The sequence below is a fragment of the Larimichthys crocea genome, chromosome XIII (genome assembly GCF_000972845.2).
Source record: "Larimichthys crocea isolate SSNF chromosome XIII, L_crocea_2.0, whole genome shotgun sequence".
Taxonomy (NCBI): domain Eukaryota; kingdom Metazoa; phylum Chordata; class Actinopteri; family Sciaenidae; genus Larimichthys; species Larimichthys crocea.
This window is the reverse complement of record NC_040023.1, coordinates 34,893,615-34,920,640: the sequence shown is the minus strand read 5'-3', so window position 1 is coordinate 34,920,640 and position 27,026 is coordinate 34,893,615. Positions and strand designations below refer to the sequence as shown.

Sequence of the window (27,026 nt, the reverse complement as noted above, 5' to 3'; positions counted from 1 at the left end):
TTTTCTATCAGAGCTGCAGAAAGAAAAAAACCCTCAACAGTGTGTTGAAAGATTTATAATGACAAGTACAGATGTTTGTGTTATTCTTGAGCTCTGCTTGGAATTTCTTAAAAATGCAGATATTTATGTGATGGTGACTGAACAAAGAGATGTTGGAACAAATATTTGTAGAGAGATATCTGAGAGATCTCTGCCGTTAGAACCGGAGCTCCTCTTACCTGAACTGTCACTTTTCCTCTTGCTGTTTCTCTTCTCGGCCTCAGCAGGTGACAGAGTCTGTCTGCCAAAGTCTGCAGGCACACAGGAGGCCCCTGTAGGGGTGCTGCCGCTGCCCAGACTCGGGGTGCTGGCGCACATACTGGGCCCACCAGGGTGGCCCAGATCTGGGGGTGTCGGCCCGTTATCGTGGGATGAGTGGGTGTGCGGGTGGCAAAGGTTGTGGCGCGTGCTGCCGCCGGGCGACGGCATCTGTGGGATATGCCAAGATGCGTGGTGCTGAGGCGGGTGGTGATGCTGCTGGGAGGGCAGGTGGCTGCGGTGGGGGTGGTGGTGGTGGTGCTGCCCGGGAAACAGGCCGTCGTCGATCGGGTAGCTGGAGATGATGCAGGGCGACGGCGAGGAGGTGGAGGAGGAGGACGACGAAGAGGCCAGGTCGGGGTAGGAGACGTGGTCCGAGCGTCCGTGCAGAGTCAGGGGAGACTGGGTGAAGGCGGGATGCAGGGCCTGAGCCGGGGCGTGGGGGCTCCGCAGGCAGCCAAACAGTGTGTGATCCATCGCGTGCAAACACACACACGGCCCTCCAGGAAAGGCGAGAAGGGCAAGTAAAAAAAAAAAAAAAAGGTAAAGTTACTAAATCAAGCAAAAACAAAAATCACAAGCACATATCCAAGATGCTTTCTCCTTTTCCCCCCTTTGGACTATCCCAGAACTTTTTCCTTCAGTTAGAAAAACTCTCGAATAGTCAGGGCAAGAAAGTAAAGTGTGTTTTGAAATGGGTGTCCTGTGATAATCCGGAGCATGCGGCCAGTTGCCAGGCTGTACAGGATAAACAGTTAGCCCAGGATAAGCTGCAGCAGAGCCTCTCAGATGTCAGGAGGAACAGGGGACTGGAGCTCGAGGCTGGGAGCAGAAGGAGGTTCCTAGGAACTGCAGAACGAGGGGAGCCGGCGGAGGGGATGTTATAAATAGGGTGTAACATGAGAGGGAGGCTGGGTCACAGACTGCATACGCGCTACTGACCACATACATATGATCACCCTCCAAAAAGCACAGCACAATAAATCTGTACTATTAAAATGGCTGAGCTTCAGGAAAGAGGGCAATTTATTTTGGACTTGGAGCTGACCTCCGGTGGCCATCTTTTTTTCTTTTTTGCTTGCATGAAAACAGCCTCAATGTTTCATGGGTGGGGTAAGAGGGGGTAAGAGGGGGGGTTAGGGGTGGGAGGGAAGGGGGTGGCGTGGGGTGTTATGGGGGGAGGTGAGAGAGTGTGGAGGGATATGGGGGGCGAGGTGTCAGGGGTTAACTGAGCGTGTCACCCTGTCTCTGTCAGTGTTGACCCTTTAAAATACTGTTAGTGTTGTGGAAGAAGGCGAGGCTCCCATCAGACCTCTGCAGGGTTTTCTTTCTCTGCCCCGTCGTTTTATCTGCGAGTGTATCGTGGAAATCCTGAGATGTTAAGAACAACTGTAGTTAGTCATCCTACGTTTGACTTTCCAACTACTTTGAAAGAAATCTAAAAGTTTGAATCCCAAAATAAAAAAATCAGAAACTGAAGAGATCTTCAATGCAGTGCCAAAAATATTCAGCCTGAAACAAAAGTTTAACTTTGCCACCTTTAAAAAAACAACCAGAGTTCATTATGATTTAGTGCAACCAGTCATTTTGTGAAGATGATTATCTTATTTTGAAATGAAACACCTCACATCATCATATCAATAAACACGGTGATAAAAGTCTGACCTTCCATACGAGGTCACAAAGTTCAAATCACAGCGTTTATTCCAAAAACAGCATCACAAATACCAAACATGTTGCTTTTTTAAATTACCGTTAATCACCACGGCAACATCCGACACAGTATTTATTTAATGTAACAGAACCTGTGACGTTTTATTTATATTTTTAAAAAGTACATGGATAAAATAATATCCGTTGCTCGCAGCATCGAGAGCGACGCGAGGAAGGAAAAGAAAAATCCCAGAAATGGTTTTTACGAGTTTGTATAAGATGAAATATTTCATCCACCTACAACCCCCCGAAATACATCAAACACTCCCATCACACGGCGTCAGCGCTCGCATCAGCGTGCTGCTAAATCATTTTGGCCATAAAAGTGTCGTTTTTTTTGTCGACGTGAAGGAGGAAGAAAAGCAAAGCCGACAGAAAGAAAGACACCCTCACTCCGGTTCTTCCCGTTTTTATTAATATAATGAAATATACGAAAAAATATATAAAACAGATTAAACACATTTACCTGCAGTCAGACTCATTTATATAAATTCTGATGAGTAAAATATGAGAAATAATCTTCGTCTGTGAGTGTGTGGTGTTTAAATATGAGAAATAATCTTCGTCTGTGAGTGTGTGGTGTTTATTTAATGCAGAAATTATGAGAAAATGGAAAAAATCTGATTTTTGTGCATGCAATTAAAATATCTCAGTTGTATAATTTATACAGTTAGTGTAATTAAGATATATTAAATAAATATTGGACATGTTTTATTAGAAATATTAAAGATAAACAATCACCTCTCACATATTTCAAACGTCTACAATCACACTGTGTATTATATTTCACATGGCACTGATTTAAAATGTGTACACTTCAGATTTAAAGCTAATGATGTATAAAAACAGATCAGGAGTGTGTGTTGGGCTCCGACACACAGTCACAATAACTCTGCACTCCTGGGATCCGGCTGGATGACACGGGCTGTGCCACAGGCGCTGCGAGGCCGCCTGAGAAAGGAAATTAATTCCTCTTTGAGAGAAAATTACTTTAACAGATAGCATGGCGGAGGCAGGCTGTAACTTTGCCGCTGTCCCCACACAAACCCCCCCAACACACACACACACACACACACACACACACACACACACAGTCCCTCCAAAGCCTCCGAAGGCAGCAGAGGCAGCGCAAGCAAAGAGGAAAGGCACCTTAGGTGAGTGAGTGTCAAACTCTTCTACTGTTTACCTTACAAATGAAGGCTATTAGCAGGTTAGGCCGGGCTTTATATTTGCTCAGGGCCTCGAGCAGGTATTAATTCACACGTGTTTCCAATCCTGTCGCCGGCCTCGCTGCAGTGATGGCCTGTGGCGTGGGTGTTTGCAGTCAATCCTAGACTTCTCCCCTCGTGGGCTATATGAGGCAAAAACTCCCACTGTGTGAGTAAGTGTGTGTGTGTGTGTGTGAATATCAGGCCAGTCCTGGACTTTTATTGTGAAAATATTAGTTACATGTCAAAGGGTCGAGATTCCACATAACGTGCATCAATTAAATCTCATTTATTTTGTGATTCCTTGCTAATTTATTCGAGTGTCTCCGTGTTTGTCTGTGTGATTCCTTTAAGAGCGGCTGACCACAAAATAAACATCCAGAGTTTGGATTCAGCTCCAGGTGACGGTGTAAATGCTGTTTCAGATGCCTGAACTGAATCAAAACCATTTGGAAACTTTTTTGGAAAGATACTGGCACGAGCCGTGGATGACATAATCCTCAAAAAAAAAAAAAAAAAACTACCTGTGCAGGCCTGCAGGAGCAGAGATTTGTCAAACCGTTTACATGATGACATGCGAAATGAAGAGAATTAAAGAAAAAAGGCGGAGGCGAAGAGGTCGTAGCGGTGAGTAGGTTCTGATGATGTGTACGCGTCGGTGCGGGCCGAGCAAGGTCGGGGGAGGAAAGTGAAAGGTGGACCTGCTGCTCCAACCTGTGGCTGTCCGTCACGAGGCCGGGAAGGGTTACAGAGCAAACAGAGCTCAGTGACACTGTCACCAAAACAAGCCTGCAAAGCACAAAGTCCCTTTCTGAAAATAAAGTTTTTATTTTTGGAAAATAAGCGGCCTGCACTCCTGGAGAAAGTGTTGACCTTTGCAGAGACGCACAGCCGTGACAGACGTTAAAGTACGACAGAAAAGTGCGGCCTTCACATTAAAGCTCCGAAAAACACAGACGCTTCACTTTAAATGAGCTTTTTTTTTTGCATTAAATCAGCAGAATGTGAATATAGAATGAATCATTTATGACACACCAGAATGCAAATGAGCAGATTAAAGTGTTAAAGCTCCCCATTGGTGTATAAACAGATAATAAATAACAATATAGTGATTTATTTCTTCACAGGAGAAGAAAAAGACGTAAAACTACATTACACTGTGGTTGTTATTTATTTTATTTACTTTATTTAACTAGGAAAGGTTTCATTGAGATTAAAAACATGTAGGCTGCAGCACAAAGTCAATTACAGACAATATTAGAACACACAGCAACCTAGGAAAATAATAAAAGTGCAGTACAAGCCTTGTACTACTTATTAAATGTGTATAAAATCTAAACATGGAGGTTAAAGTGAAGTGCTGAGCATTTCTGACGATCATAGTTGAAGGAAAACACAGAACTGCAGCAACATTTTCAGTCCTGGATGGACGGCATCGCTGCGCTCCCTCCCCTGAATTTAACAGCCCCCGATGTGTTACACGCTTTATTGTCGAAAGCTTTGATGTAACTCTCAGACTCTAATACGAGCACTTAAAAAGACCCAGTGTGTGTGTGTAATCATTAATAGACTTTTTCCTCCTATTTTTATTTTATTATTATTCTCCGGATAATATGGAAACATTTCAGAGCATCTAACACTCTCCTGATATATAAAGCGTGCGAGCCAGTGAGTGAAAGTAAGATCAGAATTGATGTGATTTTTGTTGCAGTGTTAAAGCCAGTATATCTTAAATAAGACTGTTGGAAATAACAAATGTCACCCCGGTAAATAAAGCTGCAGGATTTTGGCCTTTCAGAGCAGAAAGTTCTGACTTTAATGGAAATCTACCTTTTATAAAAATAAAAAATAAATCCTGCTCTTATAAAATGTTCGCTGGCATTAAAGTTACACACTGTGCCATCTTGGTGTGTGTTTGAGGACTAAATCATCACAGCAGCCATAATTTAAACAACAACAAACTTTCGGTAATGTGATTGCACTGTGAGAGATGTTTCCTCGGTTTTAATCCTCGGACTAATAGCAGAGCGGGGAGTGGTGACGGTTGCAGATGAACATCTGCGGCGACGACAAGTTCCCTCGTCGCCGCTCCGATTCCTTTGAGGCCTTCAAGCCGCAGATTTACAGCAGCCGTGAGGGAACAGTGTCCGTCGCACGCAGACGATATAGCGGGATGTGAGTGATATATGACGAGGTGAGACAGTAAATGTTGTCTCCATTTACAGCTCGATTACACGAGAAGAACAGCAGCCTCCTCGTGGGAAGTGACAGCGCGGAAGCATAAAAGGAAAATGTTGACAGCTTTGGACGCGTCTGGTATTTCTTTGTAGCTCACTTCATGTCGGATGGACAAAACATTTCTGTATCTGCAGTTTGAATGAGAGTGAAACACGACGTGTTAAAAAGTTTTTCTTCCTCTGGATGTGTCTGATTTTTAAATACAGTAAAGCACTGTTAAACTTTGGGATAAAAACAAACAAACTTTTTAATCACAATTTGGCTCCATAGATTTGTTTTAAAACTGCAGTTTTAAACTTAAAATAATGTTTAATTTATTTTAAATATTACTGCTGTCATTGGAGTATCAATTTTTGCAATTTACCATATTTTTACATGAATCAAAGGCTGCTATGTGCAGAGAAAAATACATTTCCCTCCTTGAATAGAATATTCAGCAAATAAATTTAAAACTAACATGGACATTGAGATAAAAACTTGATTTCTTTGTAAAAATCCGTCTGATTTCGTGCTGTAACGGTGGCGTTGAGCGAGCGCTGCAGCTCTTAGGTGGCCACTTTCTGTGTCTGTAATGGCCGCGGACAGCCGGAGTGAGATCATCATCTATAATGGGGGGCGGTTGGAGCTCGGGTGCCTGGTGTGTGATGGTTCCCCCCTCCAGCCTCCAGCTTGAAGGCATTGGTGCCTGAGTAGACGTGTGTGATGCTGTGCAGGGCCTCGCACCGAGTCAGACCACACCTCAAACGGCTCGGGGTCGCCCCGCACTAAAGCCTCCATTTAAATCTGGACCGGGTACAACCCGCCAAAAGCGGCATCGGCTCCAGCCAGCCACAGTGCTAAGCCCGTTTCCTCCCAGACTAAATTTGTAAGAAAAAAAAAAACATCATTTCGCCCCCTTCACACTGCTTCACCATCTCCAAGTGGAGTGGGATCGGGTGCCAGGCGCGGGGGGGAACGACGCCAGACTTTTCGATTTGTGAACGGGGCCATTAGTGAGTTTTATTTGTTCAATTGGATCGTCCGCCCACCTACCATCCAACTGAACCCACCCCTACGCGCTAAAAAACTTCCTGCTCCACAAACACTAAAAGCTCATAACGTTTGCCGGATCAGTCCAATGGCTGTGGAAGAGGTTCTGGCCCACATTGCATCACTCGACGTCCCTCTGATGGTCCAGCTTCAACATGCTGTTCCAATAAGGCAAATCATTCAGAAGAGTGAAGTCAACCTTTTTATGATTTTACGGCTTCCTTCTCTCTTTTAGGTTCCTGAGAGTTTCTGGACGATTCCCAGAGCGTTTATTCCGTTAGGTTACTGTACGGGGGACCCGGCCTGCTTTCTGACTAATGTTAAGTCAATGTGTTGGAGCTGGTGGATCTCATTAACACATAATTCAGGCTCAGAATCATCAGTTTGAGTTCTGCTAAGCATCGTCATGCAGTTATATCACGTTAGGTCGGTGGTGGTGTTTGATTTGCAACCATGCGTCGTGGAAATCACGTTTTTATGCGACCGAAGGAGGAAACTTTCAGCAGTGTCGCACAGATTGCGTTTTTTGTTGCGAATTAACGTCTCTGGCGAGTCGAACGTATCAGGAAAATGTTCAGTGACAACTTAATTCGTTTGTTTTCAAGCTTGCAGAACAATATCAGCTTTTTATGGTTACATTGGCGCACCACTTAATAAAAGGTTGTGGTCTGGGTTTTATACAGGAAAAAAATCCACATTGATTTTTAACCAAAATCACGAATTTTCGCAACCTGAACCAAAGTGGTTTTGTTGCCTGAACCACACGTGGGATACAAACTCCGGATTCTGGGGCTAAAGAGTCCAACCACCTCCCTGTGGACAGAAATGTAGCTTCAGCCAGGAATTAAAAACCTTTTTTGGAGACAGGATTGTGATTGTGTCGATACTTTGGTTGCAGACCTGAAGAACAGAGCACCATGACCCCGGAGAGTAAAGCTGCAGGAGTTTGTTTTTTCAGTTGTTTGTTCGTAATATCCAATATCAGCTGCTCGGTTTCATTTACACACCTCCACAGGTGTTCTCACTTATTCGTCCTCTCGTGGGTGTGACCGTCACTCTCCTGTTGTTAGTTTTTGTCTCACCTGTTTGTGGCACCTTTGTCGCCTTATTGTCCGTAACGCGGCTGTCACGTGATTTCCAGCACGGCTTCAGCCAGTTTCAGCCTGACCAGATGTTTAATCAGACAGAATAACTGAAAACACCTGCAAGGACTTTAATTTAATATCAGCCAGACAGCGTCGCCGATTCCTGATGTGGGGGATATTCATCCGTGAGTGCGGCTGAGACTACCACGAGTACTTCAATTCTACTTGTTTTTTATAAACATATTTCAGTAGTAATTTATCTATTTCTGCACTTTTAGTGTTTTTATTCTCTGTGTAAAAGAAGTACTACTACCACTAATAATTATTATGTCAATAGAGCAATTTTACAGACTTTCCTCACAGAGTATCAGCTGAATAAAAAACACTAATAACCAAAATATCATCAAGTATTTTCTATGATAAATGTGTTTATGATTAGAGAGTATCTCTGGGACCTTGGTCCGTCGTATTCAGACTGTCTTTAAGATTAAGGAACTGACTTTTAACCTTCCTGAGACAGATGAGGACATGAAAATACTTTTTTGGGGCCAAAGCAAACCAAAACAGAAAACAGAAATCACCCTGCATGTTCTTTTTAAGACGAGGCGACAGCTGATTAATAATAATTATCATAATCTAGCTGGAGGTTGATTTGTCCGATCGGTTCTCTGCGATGTTCTTTAAAGGCGCTTCGTCATGAACGACTGTGGAAACGTCAGAGGCCTTTTCCACCACAGCAAACTTCAACTAAGAGAAAAACTTTCAAGGAAACTGACAATTTTGATTTCTGGCACAATGCAACTTTGATTTGGCCTAAAAATTAAATCAGATTCTCAAAAAAAAACCCACAAACACACTGTCCATCTTAAATGTAATCCTTAAAATCTCACGGCTACATTAAAGCTTCGTTCTCTGCAGCTGCTCCTCGGCCTGCTCTGCTCTTGTTGCTGCATTACTCGGGTGTTCATCGAATAACCGGCTGTGTGATCTTGTAGTTTTCTGGGGCTGCAGAAGCAGCAGCAGCAGACTCGGTGAACCTGCTCACTGATTCACTGAAGATCTCCTCGCTGTGACCCCGAGGCCCTTAAAGTGCAGCCGTCACGCTCTCTGAGGTCACAGGGTGCAGCAGGAGAACAGCGACCTCTACTGGTAGGCGAAGAAAGAGGTGTGTGAGTGTACATGTGTGTGTTGACAAGCCTGTGAGTGCAGCACTTATGGTCGATGTGTGACATGCTGCTCACGATTATTTATCGTCGATACAAGCAAAAATAATTCAAATGTAACTTCAGCACAGGTACTCGAGAAAACTCCCCTCCCTCTGAAGCTGAATAAACTATTTAAATTAAACGCTGAACTAACTGGATGCATCGTCACGAAGCTGTAAGCGGAGCTGCTCTGTGCTTCACTCTGCTGCTGCTCTGCTTTCTGTCTGCAGACCTGTTGGGAGGTTAATCAGTGCCATGGGACACACCTGGGCCTGCTGTGCCCCATCGTGCATGTGCTTTTGGTTTTTTTACAGCACAGCATCCATAAAACCAATCTTCACTCATCCTGCACTCACTTCACAGACTCCTCTCATCTGTTAATATGTTACTCCATCACAGAGTTCGCCCGTGTGTCTCCTGTCTGTTTTTGGACTGCGTCGTGGATGTTGTACAAAACAAAAGGAAACCCACAAAAGAGAAGTGTGTGTGTGTGTGTGTGTGTGTGGCTGCTGCTCTGGCTTTAGTGCGTGGAGCACAGTGGGACCAGGTGTGTCTCATGCCGATGATTAACCCCCCAACAGGTCTGCAGCCCTGCAGACAGAAAGCAGAGCAGCCGTCACGGTGACTTTTCAGGGATCTGTAGTCCTCACAGGACAGTGAGACTACAAACATATGATGATCTTACAAACCATGATGCATTGCCATAGACAGTGTACAAATTAAATTAGCTCAACCTTTAACATCTACAGCAGCAAAGGAACATTTTACTGCACGAGTACGTTTACCTTTCATACTTTAAATGCAGGACTTGTACTTAGTAAGTAGTGTACTATCAGTACTTTAACTTCACTAAAGGTCTGAGTACTTCTTTCGCCGCTGCAGGGAGTTAATGTTGATTTAATCTCACATCTATCATCGCTGTGTGTGAAGATAAAAACAGCTCAAAGTCAAATTAACTTCACGATACAAGATGAAAAATTAATTCAACAAAACAAGTGCCAGCAGTTACAGTTACAGAAAATCAGCCTCGGCTCAGTAAACTGGCTCAGATCCGGAGTTTCATTTCATGAAGTCAGGGAGTCTGAAGTGGTCTCAACTCATGCGAGGGAAGATAGAGACGAGCTGTAATCTTGTTCAGGCATCGAGTGTCAGAATCTGACTTTAAGACTTTTCATTTTCATCTCGTGGTGCATATTCCTAAACAAGTGAGTGCTGACGTGTTTCTCAATGCCGACTGCAAATAAAGAAAGTGACGTGTGTGATCTTTCACTACACGTTTATCGTGAATAATTCAAGATAATAACGTTATTGCGATATCTGTGAGTTGGTACAAAAAGAAGAGTTTGAACCACAAAGCCAGAAAGTAAAGAAATGTAAATTACACGAGAGGTTGCTGAATATATTTATCTGTGTGATAGCAATATTTACCACAGTTATCGTCATATCGGGATATCGTGACACCATTACTTTGCGCTCTACTTACATTTTTGCCTCCTGACAGCATTCTGGCAAATGACGTCTGTGTCTGACAGCATGAATTTATTAATTGAGTTATTATTTGTGTTTGTTTATAGCTCGTTTCCATCTGTAGTCTCTGAGGTAGTAAAAAAAAAAAAGAGGCAGTTGTGGTGAATTAAATCATCGCAGACACAATTTAAACATTAATATTGAAGTCCAGATGGCTGAGGAGCTTCGAAATGCGCCCGCACTTCTTTTATTGTTTGTTTTTACTTGTTTTACTTTCTGCTCTGATTGAGCTGAAATTCTTCCTCCTCTCGGTTTACATCCCGCTTTCTTTTTCTGAAGGCATGTTTGAAATGCTGAACTGTTTGCTTGACATTTATTTGCCTGCAAATAAATAGCATGTCTCCCCAGCAGCTCTGGAGTCAAGGGTTATTGCTGCTCGGTGTCAGTCATATTTAGCTCTTGCCCAATAGGAATCCGGTGACCTCTGCATATTTTTCACTCAGCGGGGTCATCGGCGGAGCCTCCGGGGAGCCGTTCTGCTCTCCGTCTCCTCTCACACTGGGAAGTGGAGTTCCCAAGCATTTCCCCCAACTGTGATCCAGAACAATCCCATGTCGTCGCCCAATCAGGAGACTGGCTCGAGCCGCCCGCTTGGTGTAGACGTGACGCATGGACAGGACAATAGGAGGATACAGAGGCATGCTGTATGGGTGCAAATACACCCCCCCGCTCTTTGTCATGACGACCGGGTTAGATAGGTTGTTATACAGTGTAGTGTCGATTTCCTGAATTTTATGTTGTGACACCTCGGTCCAGCTGTTTTTTCCTTGTTAAAAGCGACGACCCGCGCTGCAGAAGGACAGAATACGGAGCGCCGACTCTGATAATATATAAAACGTGTTGCCTGTGGATCAGATCCACGGAGAGTCACGCTAGAAACTGACCAGAGCTGAGTGTTTTTGTTTTTTTCTATGAGTCGTGACATCTGTTGAAACCATAGCGCCGTTTTTTAAGCAGGACCCCGTTCCCTCCGTCCTGTTTGCAGTTGCCGTGGCGACGGGGGCAGTGGTTTGTATGTGCAGGAGGCAAGAGAGCGGGGTTTGGTCCAAGCTCGCTGGGACTGAAGAGGAGGCGGCAGTTTGGACGGGATGGACTGTATTCAGTTCCAGGGCTTTCCAGAACCTCCCAGGGGCTTCATTAAAACAAAAGGAGGAGGAGGAGGTGGGACTTCCTGTTGGAATGTTACAGGCCAACCATGACCCCATAGGAACTGCAACTTTTAATGTGGACAGAAGGTCTACAGCCACACCGTGCACAGTGATATCATGTGTGTCTATTACAGAGCTTCTCACTCATGCAGCACTAACGGCCTGTGTCGTCGTTTACTGCAACAACCCGATCCACGAACGACCTGTGACGACATCTACCGGCGACTGGCGGGAACTGCGACAACATCCTCCAACTTTCCGTGCAAATGTAGCGCGAATTTATCAAACGAACTTCCAGGAAACTGTCAAAACAGTTGGGACGTTGGGAGTTGCCTCATCGAGATTAACAGACAGTGTTTGCAGGCGATGATAGATGAGACGACATGATACTAAATGGACTGTACTCACATAAACGCCTGTGTAGTCATCGATCCACTCGAGGCGCTTGCAAGGTGCCAGCATCATCAGAAATGAGCTAATCATTCCCGCACGCTGATGGCACGGCCGCCGGGTTCAGTGTATTAACCAAGGACGCTTCGACATGCAGACTGAAGGTCCTCGGGATCTTCTGATTAGTGGACGAGCCGCTCTGCGCCACGGCCGCACAATAATCAGAAGATCAACATGCAGAAAACACACATCTCATGTATTAATCTGAAGAACATTACAGTCTCTTTATCAGGGCTGGGTACCGATCTTCGATACTTTTATGAGTATCGGAAAATCTCTCGCCGTAAATCTCTTCAGGTGTCAGTGAGCCAATAAGCAGTATCCCCCCGTAACAAACTCTGATGATGATTGGTTGTCGTAGCGCATGCAGGAAAAACACTTACGTCACTTTATGCTCAGAGATGGGGCTCAATATTTGCTTGTTTTTGGAACCGAACAGCAATAACACGGTGTTACTTAGGAGAGAAATCCACCTGAAGCTGACATGGTGGATGGTTGTCGGCCTCTCATTACACACAGAGGAAAGTAAGAGGTATCACTCTGCCACTATTTTCCAGTACCACAAACCTCCAGCACCACCAGCCCTACACGGCCAAACTCTCCACATCTTGGTTTTAGGCATTGGAAAGCATCTCCATACTGTTTTTTGTTCCAAAACACAGAGGAAAGCCAGAAAGGGAGAGCCAGAAATATCAACACGGAAAACTAATCCATGAGTCAGTGGCGATGATGAACAATCATATCAACTCCCTGCGGATACTCTGCTAGTTATTCTGTGACATAAAATTGTTTGCTGCCACACGAAAATCTGAGCTGGATTCAGGAGCGAGAGCGTTGCAATTAATCAGCGTTGGGAAACAAAAGGGTGAGGAAGAGGACGGCACCTGGGTTGGGACTGTTGCGTTAGTGCATTTCATCATGCAGGCAGGAAACAATAGGGATGTTGTCAGTCTGAAGCAACAGACTCGCTCAGGAACAAGTGTGGGATGAGCGCCACATGGATCAGAGAGTCCATAAAACTGACGTTTATTAACATTTGTATGGATGTTTGAGACGACAGTCTTAAAATAAGTTTAGAGTTAGAGCTGATAATGTCCCCGTGAGCAGAGAGTAATGCCAGGAAAGAGATAAAGAAACTTAAATCCATGTGTAGACTGACATACAAGACTGTAAATCTTAAATCTTCAGCGAGGATATGACAAAAATATACAAAACTCTGCAAAATCATCAACGTTTTTAAGAAAATATGGCATTTTTTTGGACAAAGACTTGACTATTGTCGGACAAAAACTTATTGTTGATGCGATCTTGGCTTCGTTATCAATATTCTGCGACTTGATTGAGTAAACTCTGAGGAAACAAACTATCTGGTTTAAATTTAATCTTGTGATTCTTGCTACATATTTTACAGATATTTGCCAAGTACACAAACAACAGCTGGAGATTGTTTGTTTTTATTGTTCGTCAATTAAAGAACTCTCCGTACAATTTGTCCAAAAAAACAAACAAACTCCATGCACGGTATGCAAACAATACTTTGAGTCAAACATACAGAAAAGAGTTACATGTTATAACACACGGCCTCGGATACAGTGCAAGAAGATGCATGACAAATAAAGGAATGACTTCAGTCATCTCGTATCATGTTACAAGTCTTCCAGGTCTGTGTTTGTTTTATGTTTTCAGTTTAAATATTAAAAATGTCCAAAGTGTGTTATCATGATTGGATGACGATCCTGTCAGTCGAACTCCTGATGGTCGATGGATCAGATCATCATCAGGGATTCAAGACTTGCTCGTCAAAGATTTCTGAAGCTGGACCACAACATCATGAACTTTGTTGGTCATCTGAAGACTCGTTCGGATCAGTAAGTTGCTTAATATCACTACACCACACACCAAAATAAAAGTGACTTGACTCGAACGGTCCAAGAAAAATGGGACTTCCTTAAGACTTGGACCAAATGACTTATTAATTATCAAACACAAATGTCTGTGATGCTTTGTTGAACATTGGGTTTTTATTTTAAACCTTGTGGCTACTTGTTGTTTTTGTACAGCTGCACATTTTTCTTTATTTTACAAGACAGAAGAAACATTTCAAAAAGGATTTTCAGTCCTCTCCCTGTATAACTCTGAAACTGATGTATTAATAACTTGAAGTGCAGTGTACGGACAGCTAAAGCTTTAGACTTGACATTTAGTCACAACATTACTGATGGTTCAGTGACAGAGTGACTTTTCCTCTCAGCTTCTTCCATCAACATCTCCTTTGCTTTATTCTCTCATGTCCGTAGAGGCTGCTGAGCCCGGTTACATCACTCGCTTTCCCCAGCTCTGGTTCTGGCACGACACCAGCTCCGCTCCCCATTTGCATCCCGGGCCTGAAAGCCTTCTCTTCTTCCCGGTGGTCCGAAACGCCACTGCAGCTAAGAAACTTTGTAAATGTAACGTTTTCTCCATAAAATATGATCCAGTTTCACCAAAATAACGGCAGCAATCTCCATAAAATATGATCCAGTTTCACCAAAATAACGGCAGCAAAGCGCCACGTACTTCTTGTGTCGTACCCGAGAGCAGATGTCAGGTCAGTGTAGCATCAAAATGATTTAAAATCTGTTATTTTACGGTAGAAAAGTTGCTTTAAAACAATCTACTTGCTAAATTGAATTCATATTTGCGTGTCTGAGGGTTGCAAAAGTCAAATAATCTTTAATCGCGGCATTAGGCGTATTAAAAAGTGCAGACGTTAGTGTAAATACTGTAACGACGTTCTGTGATCACACAGCTTCATTTTCCTTCTTAATGAAGTGTGTTACACAACCAGGCCCTGTTTATCTTCCACCTGATTGATCCTTTATAAGGCGCTGATTACAACCGACTAATTACACAATGCTGAGGGGGAGAACACACACACACACACACACACAAACATGTAGGAACACACACAGAGTTAAAAGACACACACAATTAAGAATAACAAAAGGACACTAACACAACATTTATGCACACATGTACAGTAATTAACGCGCATATACACAAAAACACATTCACACACACTCTCAGGCGTGGTGGGTATAAATACACAGATTGCCTGCCTCCTTCTCACACCCACACAAACACTAACACACACATTCCTGGATTCCAGCTCGTGTCGGGTGTGTTTACATGCCGCCATCACTTCGTGGTCTGGCGTGAGGCATCGAAAGTGATCAGAAATCGGACCAACAAAAAGCCGGGCCAAGCCGGAGAGTAAATAAGTAATAAATCTATCCCACATCAGCGGAACGTTTCACTGTAAACACGCTCTTAAAAAGCCAGTGTGTTGTGGCGTCCCGTGTGGACGGGAAGATGGCTGACATTCCTGCCGCTCTCCACAAGAAAGAGCGGGCGATAGAAAAAGAGCCGTGAGTTTACAGGGCTTTTTTTTTTGGCCGGTTTCTCCGCAGCATCTGGTGGCTTTAATCACAACAAAGCAGAATTAGTCAACGTCAGAGAGATCGGAGGAGGCGGGGATGGTGGTTGGTGGGTTTTTTTTTTGTGTGCGGGGTCTTACAATGTGTGAGAAAGACAGAGAGAGGAAGAGCGGGTGTCGTGCCAGAATTTGTATCATGCTAAAAATGTGTTTCCCCCGAGACCCGTACAATGAAATAATAATGAGGGAAATTTGCCCGGCAAATGACGAGTGCGTTAGTATCCAGAACACTGCGGAGCGGCAACTTCCTCACAGGATCAACGGACGTGTGTGCTTTATAATAATACATATGGATGATAATAATAATTTGTAATAATAAGATCAGCAGCATCGTGTTGCGAAGCGTCTAAAGAGTCAAAGTTTGTAAAAGTTTTTTTTTTTTTTCTGCGCGGTGTTGAAATCAGGCAGCACGAGAGGAAGTGAATGTTAGGGGAAACACATTTCTTGCAAAACAATGGAGCCAGTTTGTTTTCTTTATTTTCTAATGTGATTAAAGGTTCGAGTGAAATGTTGCAGTCGATAGGAACAGAAGGAAAACCAAGCAGCACAATATGCAGATTAAACTTGTATCAAATCTGCATATTTACATCCAGCAGACGCAAAGCAACGTCAGCATTTTATGTATTTGTTTAGTTTATAACAGATCATGCACAATATTAAACATTTGTCCAGTAGTCGCTCCCTTTTAGCTCCGGTTTGGTCGCCACCAACCAGCTGCTGAATGCTTCACAGTTATCTGTCGGCTGTTTGGGCTGAGCGTGTTATCACTCGCTCTTCATTTACTGATGAATTCACCGTCGAACTGTCACGGGACGATGTACAGAAAATAAACATTTAACATAGACACTTCAGAGATGATGTAAATAAACACACCTGCACACAATCTAGAGGGAATGTGTCCACATAATCAAATAAAGAAAAGCTTACAAGAAGACAATTTTAAAATTGGAAATACAAAGTCCTGTTCCCACCCAGCGTACTAAACAAATAAATATTCATTAGAATAAATCATGCTGCTGCCTGCTGATCTGTTTCGAGTGCAGCTTCGTATGGAAGAGAAAACAAAAGGCAGACTTCTCAAGACGGCAAAATAATTTGTCACGAAAGTTGCAAATCTTCTCCTTAGATGCCGAGAACTGATCTGAATGTTCAATGTAAAGTCTGACCAGTGATAAACACACCATGACATGAAATCAGTCGATCTAAGGAAACAATCTTTTAGTTTTTCTTGTGCCGACGGGCTGATTATGAGAAAAATATTCACAGGCACAGCTCCTCTTGGCTTCCGTAGATCTGATAGAGATCGTCAGAGGACTTTATTGATCCCTGAAGGGTGATTCGAGTGTTACATGTGTTACAGCACACGTAGGCTACGAGTGGCTACAGTATGATTAAAAGTGTAAGAGGAGGAAGAATGCAGCTCTATCTGTGCAGAATATACACATGACTGTACGATAACTTGCAATTACTGTCCGACGTGTATTCAGTGTGTGAGTCTCCTCTCTTTCTGCACAGAATTTTTTTTTATAAAAACACAGCATGCTCACAATTATAACTTGCATGAGAATTTATTGAATTTTGCATTGAAGAAATAAAAAAATATTGCTGTTAATCACTTTATCTCTTGATTTTTTTGGGGAAAATTACATTTTTTTTAGAATTTCCTTGCAAACCTAAAAAAAAAAACTATTTTGTCTATTTTGTGTTTTTTTTTCTGACCTCTGATGTGATACACAGATTAAAACACATCAAGCTCGTGCTAAACATTACGACATGTAACAAGGACAATCGTCCGACATCTGGGGACAGTGGGGGCTGAAAGTGGGGGAAGCCGTGGTTCAACACATTTAAAGGAAGGACGTTGTTTAGTGTCTCGTTGGTCTCTTCTCATTCCTGTCCGTCTTGACACGAACTGTAACACTGTTTTGAAAGGCCATAACTTGACTTGAGTAAACATAAATACTGCCTCCGTGTCCCCCCCTCAGCCGATCGGAAGGGTCACATACAAGCATAGCGATCATTTTACTGGTCAGCATCAGGTCCGTTTAATAGAGGGGAAAGAAGCTGGGATTTCTGGGGGAGTTTGAAACCGATCCCTCGCTCCCCTTGTAAAAGTTCACACTTAACTGGACGCATGCGAGGAGGTGAAATTGATCGTAGCAGAGTGGGTGTGAAATAACGCACACGGCTCTCGGGCACCTGGAGGTGCACGTGTGTGTGTGGTGTGTGTGTGTGTGTGTGTGTGACATCTAAGACACGTTCAAGTCCCACGCACCGCCGAGAGCTGGAGGTAAAGCGAGGTGCAATAAACCCAATAACTTCTACAGCTCAAATTAGCGGCGCTTTTAAAAAAAACTTAAAAAAAAAAGAAGCCTCCCACGCAGCTTATCACCACGTTCACCGCCGAAGACCCCTAATTACAGCTCCGAGAGCCCCCGAGTTCACTCCCAAGACTGAACCTCGTATGTCACGGACGCAGCGCCACGCCTCCCCTCTTAAGAATGGAACGATCAAAAAGGCCTTGATGACATAAAACAAAGCGATTGCTTTGACATGGGAGGAGATTTAGCTCATTTGGGGTTTTTCAAAAAAGGGAACCAGTTCGGAATTGATCCTGTGCTTTATGGCCTGCTTCCCCCTCTGCGCTAGGTCCCTGGATTTATTCTGCGTCTGCACAGCAGGACAAAATCATCCTCGGATCTCTTTCTTGTGCTCCCTCTCTTTCTTTTTCTCTGCTGCACCCCCCTTCTCCTTCTCTTCTTTTTTTTCCTCTGAACCGAGGGATGTGGCTGTCTGCAGGACAGAGTCCGGCTCTCTCTCCCCTCCGGAAGAATTAGGCCCGCAGACATTACCACATTGTATTTGGCGTGCATAGTTTTTCAAAAAGGGGGAACCAGTCCTGGCTCCACCACAGTCCCTCTCCTGCAGGCCCCTCGGCCTCTTTCCCTCACTCTCTAATTAGATTAGCCGGGTCCCCAATCTGGAAACCAGGGTTCCAATCTGGCAATCCCGGCTACCTTGCGGCGGCGCAATATCTGGTCTAAGAGGAGGAAATGACCTAAATGTCGGTCAGCATGGTATTCTGTTACGCTCAATGGTGTGCTGACAAAACGACTTTGGAATGAAGACGTTAGAGGCGAAGGAGAGAGAGAGGGAGAAGAAAAAAGAGGATTTACAGCTGAGCTCCATGAAAAGTGGCGGCCAACCCGAAGGCTTGTGGTGGGGGGTAGCCATTTTGGGGAGGAGAAGCTGGCAGCCGAGGGAGCCATCGCAGGTCGGGTCAGTTCCAAAACAGCCAATTAGGCGCTCGGGGGCTGTTGCATATCAATAAATACCCCCGAGCATGGAGCTACTTGGAGGCCTACGGTTAATCCGCAATAAAAAGGCAAAAGTGGATCTTTCATTCGGGATGAATGCTGAAGTCGCTGAAATATCCCGGGCCCGCTCTCTCTCTCTGTTTCTCTGTCTGGTCTTGTGCAAGTGTTTAGCATCTTCAAGTGCCTGAGCAGAAGGCCGTAAAGTATCACAGCGGCATCGGAAAGGAAGTTGTCAAGCCAAACTAAAGAAGCCAAAAAAAAAAAAAAGGGGGTTTGAACAATTTAGGAGCCTGAGCGTCTTAAGGGGACACTGTATTTCTGTCAGTACGGATGCTTAACAACTGCCAAAGAGATGATTAAGAAATATAAAGAAAACAGCAGAGTGAGTCTGTGCATGAAAAAGAAAGGAAAAAAAAAAAGCAGTTAAAACCGAACAAGGACAGTCAAACGGTACAGAGCTTCCCGCGGCGAAACACATGTGCAGACAAGACTAATCCAGCCGTGCACTAAATTCCACAGCCAGCCATCTAGAGGGGACGTGACAGTAAAAAACAGAGGAGGACGTCTGGAGATTTCACTGACAGGAAGTGAGCGCTGTGAATGATTCGGCTCATAAATCATTTTTTGGGAGAAAGAGAAAGAGAAGAGATTCAGGGAGCTTCCAAAAACCAAAAAAAAAAAAATCTTTTTCATGCACAACTGATGAGTTGATCCCTCAAAGGTGTGCTGAGTGTGGTGTGTGTGTGTGTGTGTGTGTGGTGTCATCGCAGCTCCCACGCTATAACACAAATCAAGCTGTAATGGCAGGTCGCGATGACTAACTTGCGTGTGTTGTGTTTGAGGTTTTCAGTGTGGAGAAAATAGTTGCAATCCTTCACCGTGGCCCCCCCCGAGGCGAGCTCGGGCCCTGGTGAAGGGAGGGAGAGACGGTTGAGAGGGTAAGGGAGGGGGGAGAGAGAGTCCTGAGTCAGGGAGACATGTTCATGGGAAAGATCAGCTGGGGATTTGTCTCTACGGTGTAGAGTCGTGAATGTGTGGTGTGGTGTGTGTAAGGAGGCAGCTTGGTTGGAGCATAATTCAACAGAATTCAGAAGCTTCGTTTTTCACGCCGAGCTTCCGATTCAAAATAAAATTCACTTTATATGTACTGGCGACTTGGTCCATGACGTACCCCAGCACCAGCTCCCGCGACCCTTATGAATCAGTTAAGCATTTGAAAAAAAGCTCAGAGACGATAAATTATTCCAAAATATTTCCTGAATGGAGCGGTGGTGAACTAGGTGCTCGCTAATACTCATGTGGATGTCGGGACAATCGAAACATCTTCTTTTCTTTAATTAGCGCCAACATTCGACTGTCCGTCCCTTCTTCCGCTTATCCGAGGTCGGGTCCGGGGGCAGCAGCTTCAGCAGGGAAGCCCAGACCGGTGGGCCCATGGGAAGGGGGGCCCATGTCACCCTTTGGGCGGTGCCTGGCCGGCCCATGGGTAAAGGCCCGGCACCAGGCGCTCCCAGCCGAGCAGGGGGGGGCCTGGGGACCCACGTCCGGGCAAGGGAGACCCGGCTCCATTGATATTATATTCATCAGGGGGGGTTGAGCTGCACTGGTCTGGTCCCACCTAGGACCTGATTGCCATGATGACCCCATGAAGCCCCCCGACAAACATAGCTCCTGGATCACTGGAACACGCAAACCCCTCCACCACGGTAAGGTGGAACATTGACTGGAAAATATACTAAAACATATGCACAACAACGTTTGTATCTGAGGTATTCACCGCAGCTCCAGCAGCTTCCTCAGCCTCTGTTTTGCTCTCTTCCTCTGCTACGTCACCGAAATGGGACCACTGCGGACGAGAACTTTTCCCGTTATGAGTGCGCCATGCCATGCACGCTTTCTTACGACAGTGTGCACAGACTCTGTGCCTCAAGCAGCATGTGTAAGTCTGTAAGTATGCGGCATCCTCCAGAACCTCAGCTTGTTTTTCACATCTCCGTGGCGTATGTTCTGACCCACCTCAGCAAATATCTGAGTGAGGCGTGGCTTTGTAGCTGCTGTGGAAAACACCGTGACAACTCGTCAGCGGCTACTGTCGGATTGTTCGTCTGCTGGAAATCTGGTGGTCACTTGAGGGGAGTCACTGTGTCTTAGATTCTGCTTTACTTCTATCTATGACATCACAACTTTAGTTACTCATTCCTTAAGATAGAATCCAGTGAAAAGCAGTCTCCTCGGAATGTCCTGTATCAGGGTCGCAGGGGGCTGGACCCGATCCCACGCTGACACTGGACATCTAGTCACTAAGTTCATCGAACGGCTGGTTTTGAACGATTTCTGATAAAGTGAAGGAGTTAAAGGAGAGGTGTGTCAGTGTTGTGGCTTCTGGGCGGTGGAAGACGACCTGCTGTGTTTGTAGACATAAAAATCTGATCCTAAGGCAACAAAAGCAACAATTCTTATTTAATACACTGACGGAAAAGCAATGTTGCGAATGCTATCTCGCGTTCCGTCATATTCTGTAAATAGAGCCCTCGAATCTGACACACCGGACCTTTAATCGTTCCTTGTGGGTTGAGAAAATCTCAGACTTCTTGAGATAAATAAACTATTTTAAATCCCTCTTGGATTAGCTGGAAAATGCATCATCGCAGAGTGAAAACTGGCTGTTTTTCTCATGAAACGTCGACTTTTTAGAGACACAAGCGATGTCATGATCTTATAGAATATGACGCATTGCTGTGGAAGTTAAAGCACTGAACCGTAGGCCTCCACAGCAGTAACATGAGCTGGAGTATTTTCTACTGACGTGAAGGATCTGGATACTCAACAATCACTCCTGAGATTAAATCCTTAGGTGGTGCACTAACTAAACCTACGTGTACACCACTGATGGAGAAGCTAATCAGACGGCATTAATACGGAGATGATGCAGATCATTACGGTTTGTATGTGTTTGAGCTGTGATGGATGGACGGCCCGTCTCGCGCTGGCTGGAGACGGGTTTGATTGAGCGGCGCCTGGAGGAGCCGAGCAGCAGAGAGAGCAGCCAGGATGGATGCAGAGAGGAGGAGACGGCGAGCTCCGCGATATTCATCGTCTGAATCACGAACAGAGCTGCAACCGGGGCCCTGTCAGCATGATGGAGGTCCAATCGAGGAGGGGGGTGAGCTCCACCGGACCCACGGCCAGATCAACAGCTGCTTCCAACTAACTGCAGTCCTCGACGCCGAGCTCCAGCTCCAGCTCGCTTCACTTTGTTAAGAATAAAACTCACAATTCACGATAAGACGTCAGAGTTTCTGGGCAGACCTCGTTCTGTCGCTTCAATCAGCCTGTCAGAGCTCAGCGACGGGAAGGATTTCTTTCTTTCTTTTCATTTCTTGTTTCCTCCCTCTGTTTTCATAAAATATTCAATTCCTTCCTCTTGTCTTTCTAATCAATTCTTTTAGTTCTTTATTCGATTCCTTTGATTCCTCCCTCTGTCTTTCTCTAATTTTTATGATTCCTCTTGTCTTTCTATTAATTTTCCTTCTTCCCTCATTCTTTCTTGTTTTTCTCTCACCACCTTTTTTTTCCTTTTAGTATGTTCCTTCCTTTCCTTCTTTTCTTTCGATTCCTTCCCTTTTATGAGTTTATGATTCTTTCTATAATTTTCCTTCCTTCCCTCATTCTTTCTTGTTTGCTTCATCCAACCTTTTCTTTTTTCTTTTATGTAGTTTCCTCCTTCCTTCTTCCTTCATTCTTCTTCTTCATACTTTCTTTGATTCCTTTCCCTTTCTTCTCTTTCTCTTTTATGATCCTTCTTGTCTTTTATTAATTTTCCTCCCTCCTTCCTTCATTCATTCTTTCTTGCATTCATTTTTTCTTCCTTGCTTCCCTCTTTCCTTTCTTTCCTCTTTAGTTCCCGCATCTTTGTTCCTTTCCTTTTTCTTTCCTTCCTTGCTTCATTCATTCCTTTTTTTTCCTTTCTTTACATTTGCTTCATCCTCCTCTCTTCTTTTTTCATGTTTATGCCTGTTCCTTCTTCCTTCTTCCTCTCTTCACTTGTTTGTTTTCTCTTTCCTGTCTCATACCCTTCTTCTTTCCATCCATTGTTCTCCTCTCGTGCTCTTGAAAGTTTTCTCCATTCTTTCTGCAGCGTCCCGTGAGCACTTTAACACTCTGCGTGCCCATGTGTTTTTGGGACGTCCTCATTTATAAAGACTATCAGCGAAGACACGGACACAACATTCACATCCACAGCAGATGAGTCATTCCCTCCTGTTCTCCACCGATGATGGAGCACCCATTAACCGCGCAACCCAGCCGCCTCCAAACACAATAATCAGCTCTGATGTGCCATCGCGTCCTCCAACCGCTATATGTAGAAAATTGTGTGGACCTAATTTGGGCACAATTCACCCCATTACTAAACTCTCTCTTACATCTAATCCTCCCCTTTGGCGCCGGTAAGGTAGACAAGGTGGGATGTGAGTCCTGCGTGAGTGAAGGATTCTGCAAAGATCACAAGAGCAGAAAGCTCTGAGCTTCTGAGGTGAAATACAGACACTGTATGTAGGACACTGAGGCTCGAGGTGAAAGTGCTGTCACTGACTCTGTTATTCATTATGCAGGGTGTGTTTAAAGGTGCACACTACCTGCCCGGCATCAGACAGCAGACAGATAAAGTCATCGACCAAGTTTAACTTCTAAAATTCGATATTCCCTCAGGAGTTTAAAAGACGACAGTACGTTCAACAGGTCACGACTGATCGCTAACACTTGTCAACAAGCGCCCCCTATGGACCAAAAATCATGAATGCAGCTTTAAGTACATTCATTGCTTATATATTCTGTGAAGTAGTGACATGTTTCTTCTTTGCTTCCTCATTGTTATGTTGCTGCAGAAAGACCCAAAAGCAGACTTGTGTGCTTCAAACAGGTTTATTAGATAAGGTCGGGAACTGGGAAAAGACAGAGCTGAAGCTGAAGGGGAATCGTGGATGGTCAGGCAGGCAGATCTGTGGGCAGGGGTGGTACTAATGATCCTGTGCACAAAGAGACTGGTTAAGAACAAAGAAAGATCAACTTTAGGCCTGAGTGTGACTACCACTGTAATCAACACAAAGATCTGGCAAAGACTGGATGAAGAGCCGGGGTAGATATACTGCTAGAGTTGAGTAGTGGATTGGTTGCAGGTGAGACAGATTGGCAGCTGGTGATGAGGACACCCCAGGGAGACAAGACAAACAGGGAGGGGAAAACAGTGAAACAACAAGTAGTGGGGAGAAGACACCCACTAAACTATGACATTTATTCAGAATATTCAAATAATTAGGTAGGTACATAATTTCCAGTGGTTGAAATAACGGATTTCGACCACTGCGTGTCTAAATATGAAGCCCAATCTTTTTAAGGTCCTTTTTATATTGTGTGAGCAGTTTTTATCCACAGCAATGCATCGCAACCATTGACGATCATGACGGTATAAAACGAGGACGTAGTCTCCGTGACGTCCACCTACAGGTTTCCCAGTGGTGGGTGGCTCTGGCTGTCCTAGTAAATTGTGTTGTTTAGCTTAAGAAGTAGAAGGATTTTCTCAATCTATAATAGAGGAACATTTGGTGAAGGACCAGTGTGTTAGCGCGTCCTCTTGACTCAACCAAGCTGAAGGAGAACTCACAAAAACCACAGAAGGTTCTTATCTGAGGCCAGTGTGGAAGAGAGATAATGATTATGGGTTTCAGGTGATTGTACACTAATGAAACAAAGGTATGTTATATATTCTCATAGATCTGACACGCTGCACCTTTGAAGTCTGATAGTTACGAAATTCTCCCAATCTAGTTTCTCTGGGCTCAGTCCGCTGCTGCTCATTACCTCTGTGCTGAAGAAAAAACTTTATTTCAGACTACTGAATGAAACCCTGCCTTCATCTGCGGCAGATCTTCACAACATCGCCACTCAACACCAGGTCGCCTGCCACACGGTTGCGGTTCACCGCAGCACCACCGTGGGAGCCCCCGGAGGCTGTTCCACAATGTGCCGAGGCCGATGAAGCTTCACGGCGACCGACTCCAACCTGAATCTTCGCTTCCAGCAGTTTGTTTCAGACGTAGCTGTCAGCGAGAGATCCCACGTCCTGCTTGAGTCTCATTTAAAGGCGAGCCTCAGCTGTGCGGGACCAGTGACAGCTCAAGGAGGGGAGAAATGTGGAATCATTTGCCTCAGGAGCGGTCAGCACGTGGGGGGGGAGGAAATATGTGGAGTGGTACGGGGGCCGAGAGACAGAACAATAAAGAAATTATAAACAGAGAGCTGAATGGTAATTTTGAACACCAGCACGCAACGCGGAATGAAAGTTATTCCCCTACAGTGTTTGATCCCTGTCATCTTTTCCTAAAGCTGGATTTATCCGGCAACATTGTTGTTCCCACTCACATATTTTCCTGTTGCTTTCAAGTGCTGTGGGAAATGTGACGATTATAGAGTGAAAGCACATTAAGAATGCACTCCTGGTTTTTGTTATAGCGGCCGTCAAATCCACCGAATTGCCCTCCAGCTTTCTTACTGAGCCGAACTGTGGAGCTCACATGGAAACCACAGCAACATAAAACTAAAGAAATAACAGTAAGTAGAAGTTACGTCACGAGACACTGCTTTCAATACATCATCTTTAATATCGGCTACACCAGGATGTAACGGGCGTGAGGTTGAACCCAAGTACAGCACAACTGAGACTAGAACAGTTCAACAACAGTGAGCAAAATCCACAGCAGGTGAAGTGAAGAGTCACAGTTCTTTGTGTTACACAACAGAAAAATCAGTCCATTTCCAGCTCAAAATCCAAGGTAACAACCAAGGAAGTCAGCCGGAGATTTTGGGATCTGGTAAAGACGATCTCAGGCAGAGAATTTAATGCAATGAATGGGTTAAAGGCTAAAACACTGCATGCGAACGGCCACGGCGACCGGACGATACTTTCAATGTTAGTCATGTGTCAGCTCACACAGTCTCCGTCCGCGCTCGTGCTCCGAATCCGCTCCGGCAGCCCTCCGCAACACATACGCAGAGCTTCTATTTTTCACGGACCCGGAGCATGCGCTAATCAGCACAGAGCAGATTGTGCGGGGAAGGAAATCGCTACAAAATACAAAATAAAACCCGTTTATCAAAAAAAACTCGTTCAGATCGAGTTTCATTACAAGAACACGTCATAAGGGCCGGGCCCACCTGAAGTCAAACAGGTCAGAGGTGTTCAGGTGTAATCATTGATGACCCTCAATCCTTTTAATAAGGACACCAGAAAAAAGATGCGGCGTGGAATGCATCCAGGGTCAAAGAGACTACAGCCGACAATATCCGTATTGTGCGTGAATTCACGAGATCTCGTGCGTTCCGTGACGCTCTGTGTCCATGGAGCAACTGAGATACAGTTATGTGTTGGCACGGCGTACACGTTGCCAGCTCCGTGATGGTTGTGTTTCGGGTAAGGTGATCAGGTGAGGAAACAACAGGTGAAAGTGGGTGCACTGATGAGGTGGGATGGAAAACCAGGAGCGGACCGTGACAAGGGCGTCAAAACATACGACCAGCGGGGTCAAAAATCAGCCGCATCTGTTTCTATGTGTTCTACGGCTGTTTTGGTTTCAGGCTCTTGGGTGAACTTCGTTCTGTCTGCACGTGGTCTAGGTGTGTAAATGATAAACTGAGGCGTGATGTTTGAAATTTCAGGTTTCAATGATTTTTTTTATAAAAAAGTTTCAGCATGATAACACACCAGGAGCTAACTTTATAACAGAACGGTGACAAACAGCACGAAGGAGCCTCACGAGGCGGCTGGAGATCCAGGACAGAAAGACAACAAACAAAACACTGGAAAGCAGGCAACAATCCAAAAGGCAAAGCAAAGTCAGGGTTGAGAACAGGGATCAAAACCGGAACCATAAAACACAGAGCACGCCAACGCAGACACGACAGACCAGGAAACAAAGGAACACAACGGAACTAAATGAGACGTGGCAGGACACCAGGTGAAACAAATCAGGACAGGTGCAGAACAAACCAGGCGGGAAAACAAGGCACAGCTGATCTAATCAGAACAACAGGACAGCACATTGAAGTCCGTCCACTCAACGAGGATGCCAAAGGCCGAACTTCAGTTACCTCGAGTACGGTTTTATTGAGAACAATGATGGAAAAAAAAATGTGCCAGCCAAGCTATAAAATATAAAAATCCCTATCGGCATGAGGATTATAAGGGGGGTCCATGGAAAGTCTCCTCTCCTGTAGTTAAATTGAGAGCCCTGTCAAAAGAAGTGAAATAAAAACCCTGGAGGAAGGCTGGCCTCCACT

The 27,026-nt window shown here is 44.6% G+C and overlaps 1 protein-coding gene across 2 annotated transcripts in view; it reads right to left on the bottom strand.

Annotated features, from left to right (window-relative positions):
• meox2a (mesenchyme homeobox 2a) overlaps positions 1 to 27,026 on the bottom strand; it is a 101,141-nt gene that overhangs the window by 7,797 nt on the left and 66,318 nt on the right. Inside the window, exon 2 of one of the 2 annotated variants that reach the window (XM_027286366.1) lies at positions 219 to 797. In XM_027286366.1, the coding sequence (XP_027142167.1) occupies positions 219 to 774 (556 nt within the window). In that variant the 5' untranslated portion in view covers positions 775 to 797. Of the gene's footprint in view, positions 1 to 218; positions 798 to 27,026 lie in introns of those variants that run through there. The other variant, XM_027286365.1, reaches the window with a different exon arrangement.